This window comes from Ochotona princeps, chromosome 4, assembly GCF_030435755.1.
Source record: "Ochotona princeps isolate mOchPri1 chromosome 4, mOchPri1.hap1, whole genome shotgun sequence".
Lineage (NCBI taxonomy): Eukaryota > Metazoa > Chordata > Mammalia > Lagomorpha > Ochotonidae > Ochotona > Ochotona princeps.
In genome coordinates this window covers 11,099,289-11,108,809 of record NC_080835.1, presented here as the reverse complement: position 1 = coordinate 11,108,809, position 9,521 = coordinate 11,099,289, and the positions used below count along the sequence as shown (strand labels likewise).

The window sequence follows — 9,521 nt, the reverse complement described above, 5'->3', positions numbered from 1 at the left end:
TTGGTATACGCTTGCAATGGGGGAATCTCAACTGAACTTGAGCTGTGGTTATGCAACAAGGTGGAGGAATCCACCATGGTGGGAGGGTTTGGGAAGGGGTGGGGAGAACCCAAGTATCTATGTAACTGTGTCACATAATACAATGTAATTAATGCAGTTAAATAATAAATAATTAAAAAAAAATAAAGCAGTCATGACACCTGCAAATACAGTTGCTTTGATTTCCTGCTTCCCAGTCTTGATGACCTTTATCTCATTCTCCTCCCTAATCACTGTTGCTAATACTTTTGGTACTCTTCGGAATCACAATGGTGAATGGGGACATCTTTGTTTTGTTCTGCATATGAAGGGAAATGTTTTCGGTATTTCTCCACTCAATATGATATTGATTGCTGATTTGCCATATTCTGCCTTTACACATCTGAGGTATGTCCTTGTAAACGGAATTGGTAGAAGCTTGTTTTCTAACATGAAGGAATGTTGAATTCTATCAAACACTGTCTCTGCACCAACTGAGGTAATCACATGGCTTTTATTCTTCATTCTGTTGATGTGATTTATGATGTTTATTGACTTGTGAATGTTGAATAACCCTTGAATCTTTGGGATAGAACCCAAACGAAAATAACCTTGTTCCACAGACTGTAGACCACAGGATCCAACATAGGGATGACCATGGTATAAGAACAGACACTATTTTGTCTGTGTCCATGGAATAATTGGAGTTCGGCTGCAAATTCATGAATGTAAGAGTCCCAAAGAAAATGAAGACTATGGAGTGGTGCTGTGGTGCAGTAGACTAATCTTCCACTGTGTGACTGGCATCTCATGTGGATGCTGGTTTGAGTCCCAGCTGCTTCAATTCTGATCTAGTTCCCTGCTTGAGGCCTGGGAAAGCAGTAGAGGATGGCTTCAGTGTCTAGACCTCTGCGCCCATGTTGGAGACCTAGAAGAAGCTCCTGGCTCTGAATCAGCTCAGCCTTGGCCGTTGTGGCCATTTGCGGAGTGAACCAACAGATAAGATCTTGTTTCTCTGTCTCTCCTTGTCTCTCTGAAATTTCTTCAGTCATTCATTGATGGCTCAGTGGCGTGTTACTTTCCATGCATTTATAAGTGTTCTATTTTTCCCTTGTAGCCAACTTCTGTGTTTGTTCCTTGTGTCCTGAGAAGATATATTGTATGATTTCAGGTTTTTTTGAATCTACTGAGACATTTTGGCACTAATATATGACTTAACCTTGAAAACATCCATATGCTGATCAGAAGAATGTGTTCTTTGTAACTGTTGAGAGAAAAAAGGAGAGCGTGAGCTGTGTTTTAGACTGTATACAAAGTTTACAGGGAGTTGTTCTGTGGGGCTTGGGTGAATAGAGCCCTCAACAGTGTGTTGGCTGCTGGGGGTACCTGAGTCAGGTCAGACTCAATGCTTAGGACTCTGGCTATGGCCACTGCTGCCACGTAGTGATAGAGTCCTGGGCTTTGGGTGGCCAGCACACCAAGTGGTTCCAGGCTCCACCTGCTGGCCACCTGGCTGCAAGTTCTAGGGTTTTGGGGGTATATGATTGCTGCCTAGGGACATCCATGGCTGAGGCCGATTTGCTTGTAGGTGAAGAATGAATCCTGTGTGACTCCCAATGACAGGGTCATTGGACTTGGAGGCAAGTGTGGGGACTGAGACCTGGTGGTTTGAAGGGGAGAGTCCTTAAGATCTGTTTGAGTCAGACTGATTAACCAGCCCACATGGAAATCCTGTATAGGGCTGTTAGTGCAGAACATCGCTGACTACCACATGCCAACCACATGAAAGCTATGGTGGGGGGTCTGTCTGGCAGGGCAAGATCCCAGTACTTGGCTGAGTGTCGGAACAGGGAATGGGTCACATTAGGCAGATCATGACACTAACCAGCACACAAGAGAACCAGATCCAGGGGTAGATTCTGTGGGGGCATAAATGGGCCCAACCCTGTGGAAATACAAGTCCCACTGGTTAGCTTAAGAGTTGGGGTGGTGATGGGCTATGCTAGCAATGACTATAGAATGCACCAATATTCATTGGTGCTTGAGTTGGAAACAGGCTGGGCAGGTCCAGACTGCAGCACCCACATACACATCCTAAAATAGAATGTGAGGTGGGTGAAACCACAACATCCTCCAGCTCATACAAAGGCCAAGATAGAGTGGCAGGCTATGTTGGGCAAGAGCCTAGCACCTGCTGGAGCATGTGAGATCTGGGTCAGGGAGTGGCAAAGTGGGGGAACCTGGGAAACTCCCTATTGGGATCACAGCTTCCGCTGGTGAGCACATGTTCCAGACCTGGGTGTTGGGCAGCCTTAGTAGGGTAACTCCAACTGTTGGCTAATGTATGTGGTGGGGGCAGACCAGTCAGAGCCAAGCCAACCTTACGTCACTGGCAAGAGCAGAAACCAGGCTGGAGAACAAGTCAAGCTCAGCTAAGTTGTCATACCTACTAGGTTGCATGAGCCTGGAGTGGGAGCAGACAAAGCAGAGCCAGGTTCCAGCACCTGCCAAAGAGTGGTGGGACTTAGGGTAGGCTGGGTCAGGCCACACTACAGCATACAAAGACAAAGATCAAGACAGGTGAGGGACTATGCCAAGCTGGGTCAGAGCAACCACTGCCAAGTGTAGGACCTAGAGCAGGGAACAGACCTGGTTGGGGAGCTAAGGGGATGCCCTGGCTGGGTTGTGGTTCCTGCTGGTAAGCACGGGGCTGGAAATGGAGCTGCGTTTGGACATGACTGCAGTATACCTTGGCACAAGTGTGGACTAGGGGTAGAGTGTACCAAACTGGGCTAGATCCCAACACCCACTGGTGCTCGTGAGGACCAGAGTAGATGTAGGATGGGCTAGGCTAGGTTTTTGTCCCTTCTGAGTCAGATGTGACCTGTATCTGCATGTGGACCAGGCTAGACTGGGCTGTAACACCCAACCATAATAACTGGAATGGGTTGAAACCCGATCAGGAAAGGCCATTCTTCCTGCTAGGTCAGGAGGTGGACTGAGTAGGACTGGACATGGACCCACTTGTGTGTATGAGATCTGGTATTGGGAGAGGTTTTGTTACAGGAACCTGGGGAACTTCTCTGTCAGGACACAGTCCACACAGGTGAATGTAAGTAAGAACCATGATAAGGAACAGCCCAGACCAGGCCAGGGAATGGTACCCAGCAGCATACATATTGGCACAAGTCAGGGTCAAATCATGCAGGGCCAGTTCACATCACCAACTGGCAAATCTGAGCACCAGAATGGAGTGTGGGTCAGGCTGGGTTTGGTCACAGCACACACTAGTACACGTGAGGGCTTGGATTGGGTGCCAGCTGGACTGGACTAGGCTATAGCCCCCACCAACCTGAGCTGGAATTGAGGGTGGGCCAGGCTGGGCTGGACCAGGCTACAGCACCCACTGGTAAAAACTGAGGTGAAGACCAGACCATGCCACCCAATCAGCACACTCAAGACCCGGGGAGGGAAGGGGCAAAACTGGTAGGGAGATGTGGAGGGTTCCCGTACTGGATCACCACTCCCACTGGAGAGTATGAGTTGGGATGGGGGCAGATCAAACCCAGCAGAGCTACAACACCCGTTGGTCTCATGTGAGCTAGACCAGGGAATAGCCAGGCTGGATTGACTATTCCTACTGGTGCAAATATAAGTCAGAATGGGTGTGGGTGGGTTGGACTCTGCTGCAGCATCAGCTATCAAATACTAGCAAGGGGTGCTAATTCTGTCAAGCTAAACTATAGAACCATTTGAAGAGTGCATGAATTAGGAGTTGGAGGGGGCCTACTCAACAGTGGGCACCTCCCTACTGGGTTGCCACTATGTCTGGTGATCATAAGAACCAGAACTGGGGCAGACATGGCTAGATAGTGAGTGGCACCCTTCAGCAGGTGTGTGGGCTGGATAGTGGGGCTGGTTGGGTTGAACTAGGCTTCAATGCCCATTGACATGTATGAGAACTGAGTAAAATGTGGGACAGACTGGACCAGTCTGCTGTACATACTGGCAAGCACGGGAAGAAGGGTTTATTGCGGGTTGCTCCAACTAGCCTACAGCTCCTGCTGGTATACGTGAAGGCCAAGTGTGTGGAGGGCAGGATCAGGCAGGGCTGCAACACCCATTGATTTGTGTGAAAGACAGGGCTGGAGGCAGAACTGACCCAGCAATTGCAGTCACCAGCATATGCATAAGCTGCTTGGGGTGGCAGACTGTACTGGACCCTGTATTGGCAAGCACACACAAGAATCAGGTCTGGGATCACTTCAGTTGAAATTTCTTTGGGGTTCCCCCTGGTCAAACTGCCAGGATCAGAACCCCAACCATGAGACCATTGTAGGCTCCGCGATCTGACCATGGAGTCCATGTGTCAAAGCTGAGCCACCTCAGTGTCTCATATGGAGCAGTGGACAGCATATCCAGGTGCACATGGAGAATATGGTAGGACATTAGAGCCTGCATAGAAGACCTGGTACTGCAACAGAAAACAGAACAAATTGATTAACTACCTCAGCCATGTGTTGGCACTAAAAATATGGGCAAGTAGAGAGGCTAAGGTGGACCATGTCAACCAGTGGATTCTGAAGAGATTTCATTGCGTTTGGAATGGTGAGATTGGCAGCAATTCAGATCAGTTGAACTATCAAAACCACTTGAGCAGTGCCCTGGGAGCATGCCCCACATCGAGGATACTGAGATGGTTGGGAGGGTGGATGTGGCTTCTTCCTTTATCTCTCTCCTTCCCCCAGATACAGGAAGGAAAAAAGAGAATGTGGAAACAATGTTTTTACCTACTTAACTGTAGCCCTTGACACTCTGAGCCCTAATCAACTGTATAAAGATCATCAAAATTAAAAAAACTAGAAAGTTTACAATACGGATGATTTGCTATCATCCTTATTAATTCAAAGATTCATCATTTAGAGTCAATTGTACTGAAAGCTTAACTATTTTGTTCATTCATTTCACACATAATTATTGAAAAGCCTAGAGTGAAATAAACATATTTATACCAAGCAGAAATCATGTAAAGAAACCAAATAAAACTATTGCTGTAGTGGTGTTTAAATTTTGCATGGGATTCTGAGCCAGTAGGTAAGTAAAAATAGTTTAAGAAGGTATTGATAAGGAAGGAGTACGAGGAATAACATTGGGTGAGAAAAATATGGGCAGGTAAGTGTTCTTTATTCTATAAACGTGGTCAGGGAAGGGTTCCATTATCAGATAACTTTTACTTAAGCAGAGACTGAAGGGAATAAATAAAAGTTCCACAGAGAGCAGGTGGACAGTGTTAATGCCATAAGCTGGAAGTACAGCTGTTACAGAGAAATATGAAGGTCAGTGGCATGGGAGCAGGACAGAAGACTGGGGGAGTGATAAGACAGTTAATAAACAGCATTAGCAGTTCCTAAGAACTACCAGAGATAAGCGAAAATCATTATGTATACCTCAGGGCATTTTAAATAAAGAAAATCATAGTAATGACATATTAATGAATCAAATATGCCTTTAGTTTCTTTCATTTTCATTATGCATTGGCTAGTCTATTTTTTGAGAAGTGCGAAGTTTAAAAGAAGGTTTTACAAAATGGCTCAAATTAAATATACTGAATAGTTTCAGATGCATTAGCTAAATATTCTTCGAATGATATTTCAATTAAAACAGCACCATACTTTATTCTCAAATTAGCTACTTTAACCTAATACTTTTCCTACATTTATTCAAGTAAAAATGCAGCATTAGTAAATCAATTAATGATGTACGTTGTTTTTATTTGAAAAGCTGCATTCCCTTTACTGCTACCTAATCTCCCATTCCCAAGGGTAAGTGCACAGGGTCACACTTGTTTTCACTCATGCTTCACATTCTGTTGGTACTGGCATAAGAGAGAGAGGAAAAATACAAATAGACACACAACAAACAAATCAAGTCTGCTTATCTATACACGCAGAAACCAAGCATTTCATATTTCATTTCAGCTCTCTCAATCTAGGCATTACATTAATGATCATGGTGTCTGCTTTTTTAAAAATACAGATTTTCAAGGAGAAAAGGATATTCCATTTTAACTTCTGATATTTCATGTTAATGAGGGATTTAAAATGTCACTAATTCTTGGAGAAGAGAGGAGGGAAACTCAGTTATTAGGCTTCCCACACTGGTAATGTCACAAACATAGAGGCAATTTTGCCTTGGTTATAACTTTCCTGAATGCACCCTTCACCTCCTTGTTCCTCAGGCTGTAGACCACAGGGTTCAGCATGGGGATGACCATGGTGTAAAACACAGATACTACCTTGTCTGTGTCCATGGAATGACTGGAGCTGGGCTGCAAATACATGAATATAAGAGTCCCATAGAAAATGGAGACTGCAGTGAAGTGAGAGACACAGGTGGATAAAGCCTTCTGGTACCCAGCAGTGGAACGCATCTTTAGGATGGTTGCAAAGATGAACGTGTATGATACTAAGATAACAAGGAGGGCAGAACAGATAACAAGACTGGCTGCATAAACAAGAACCATCTCACTAGCATGTCTGTCAGAGCATGAGAGAACCATGACTGCTGGAACGTCACAGAAGAAGTGATGGACCATATTGGAGTTACAGAAGGAGAGACTGAATGTGTCCCCAGTGTGGATGGAGGCATTCAGGAAACCCCCAACGTAGCAGACAATGGTCAGAGCAGCACATACACTTCTCGTCATGATGGTGGTGTAATGTAGGGGTTGGCACACTGCCACATAGCGATCATAAGCCATTAATGCCAGCAGGAAGTTTTCTGCTGTGGCAAAGGCTGCAAAACAGAACATCTGGGCAGCACAAGCACTGCGGGAGATAACTGTGGTTCCTAATAGTAGCCCAGCAAGAACTGTGGGAGTGACAGCAGAGGAGTAACAGACATCCACCAGAGACAGGTGGCCAAGGAAGAAGTACATGGGAGTGTGGAGACGAGAGTCCCAGAGAATCAACACAATCATTCCAAGGTTCCCAATCATGTTGGAGAAGTAGATAAGAGTGAATAATACAAAGAGGGGGCCTTGTAGTTCTGGGTCATTGGTGATTCCTAAGAGGATAAACTCTGTTGCTTCTGTCATGTTTCCCATCAAAGCTGCTTGGAAGTAAGAAGATGCCCTGTAATGATGAAAAACAAAGAACAGCACATTAAACCTAGGCGTGACCGTAGTGTATCTAAATGTGTAAGTGCAATGTCCCTTATTTCAATTTAGGACTATCATGTGTTTCATGATTCTTCACAAGTAAAACATGACTTTAAAATCCAAATTTAGTGCATTAATTTTCTATGTGCTCCAAAAGGTTGAATAGGAGGTGCTCCTAGATCCACTTGTGAAATTTTAAATTTTATTTATGTGTAAAGTACAAGTTCAAAAATTCAACGAATTAGCCAGCATTGAATTTTGGAGTTAATAAATCTACCACTTCAACCTTTCCCTCACTGGTATACTCATAGATGCTATGTTGCCAATGTGCTCAATTCTGTCTAGATAATTTTGCACCTATTTTCACAATGCATTTATAACAGTGAGCAACTACTGCTTTAATTTAGATAGTGAGGCATCAAAGTTGAGGAATATATTTTGATAACAGAATTCTTCATTGGCATGCCAAGCTTTGGACATAGAATGACCACAAAATCCAATAGTTTTATCTCCATTTATAATGAATCATTGTCTGTTGTTCTACAATCTGTGGAGTTTCACCGCAAATTTACTAATATATGCATAAATGTACTTAATCTTGTGAGTGAGATCAGTGCATTGGAAACTAATTGGCCTATACAGTATGAGTAACTATTACTTATGTACTGTTAATCATGAATCAAACGAAGATATCCATTTTCATTTTAGTTTACTTTTATTATATGAAATCTTACATTTTTTCTCCCCATATACTTGCTATGTGAACATACCTTTAAATATCAGAAAATCAAGCTTATTACTGTTAAGTGAATGAATATGTTACTGAAACAATTTGGGAAAAAATAATAAGGGAAGGAAGAGAAAACCTGAAATGGGAAGGTGGAACCCCTTAGCTTCTAAATCTGTATTATGAAAAATGTGGAATCCATTCATTTTACATAAACTAAAAATTGTATATAAACTAAAAAGAATTTAAAAAGACATATGTAGTATCTTTGGTGAAATATGGGGGATATCTAATCAACAGATAATATTCTGAGAGTGAAGGCGTGTATTGGGTATGGAGCTTGAGTTCTGGGAAGAGAGGCAGGCCAATCCTTTATTTAAACTGATTCCATCCTAAGATCCTTGGTTCAGATTTTCTTCACCTACACAATGAAGATGACACAAGATCTACCTCAAGATATCAGTGTAAGACTTAAATGAGACAACACATTTGAAAAACACAAACTAATGTAGCAAAACATTGGATGCTTAGCTCAGCCTGATGGACATTTTTACTGTTATTATGAAGATCATATGACACTCTTTACATAATTTGAGAAGTGTCGATGACAAGAAGTAGTGGCTTTGTGTGTGCACTGAGGCTTGAAGCCTCACCTCTCAGCTGCTTTTGCTTTTCTCTTTTTGCGTGACTGTTTGCTGGTATCTTATGTACCTTCTAGGAGTTTATGCTCTGTCCATGCTCTGCCCATGGGACTGATGGGTCTTTAGCTCAACTTGTGTCTATTTTTTTTAATTCCATTTTTGTGACAGATTGACATCACAAATATTGAACTGTAGATTCCCATTATCTTGCAGATCTGTTTGGGTGTGAGTATTGAGTTTAACATTTTAAATTAGAATCTCGTTTACTGTCAGGCTGATATTTTACATAATTTAATAATTTGTCCCTTAAGCAGCATTTCCATCCCACGTTAACTGCTCTTCCAGTTCAGTCCTCATCTAATCCACCACAAGTTTTCTTTACCAGTCTGATTATACTATGTTTGAATACCTTAATACCACTTCAATCATATACTTTGCTCTCCAACATAAAATGTGAACATTAAACAAAATTAAGACCTATGCCCTTGAGGCTGGCTTGGTAGCCTAGCGGCTAAAGTCCTTGCCATGCATACGCTGGGACCCATATGGGCACTAGCTCTAATCCTGGTGCCCTGCTCCCTATCCTGCTCCCTGCTTGTGCCTTGGCAAGGTAGTTGAGGACAGCCCAAATATTTGGGACCTTGCATCCTGTGAAGACCCAGGGGAGGCTCCTGGGTGCTGATTCCAGATTGGTGCAGCTCTGGCTGTTGTTGCTGTCTGGGGAGTGAATCAATGAACAAAAGATCTTCCTCTCTTCTCCTCTCTGTATATCTGAATTTCCAATTTAAAAATCTTAAGAAACACATGCATAGCTGTGTGATGGTAGGAGTGTGTGTTTGTGGTTGAGATGGATATCATTATTTCCGATTTATCATTATGGCAAATGAACATTTCTGAACTTCAGTGATATTCTACAATTCCCCAGAACTACTGTGAAGAAGCAAGATTCAGTATATCACTGAGTTCTGCTCTAATC

At 43.2% G+C, this 9,521-nt stretch overlaps 1 protein-coding gene across 1 annotated transcript; it reads right to left on the bottom strand.

The window, feature by feature from the left end:
* Positions 1-6,184: 6,184 nt before the first annotated feature.
* On the bottom strand, positions 6,185-7,154 carry LOC101520506 (olfactory receptor 5B3-like). The gene has a single exon (XM_004585488.2). It carries the CDS (start codon positions 7,121-7,123, stop codon positions 6,185-6,187), a length of 939 nt encoding a protein of 312 aa, XP_004585545.2. The 5' UTR covers positions 7,124-7,154.
* Positions 7,155-9,521: the final 2,367 nt, after the last annotated feature.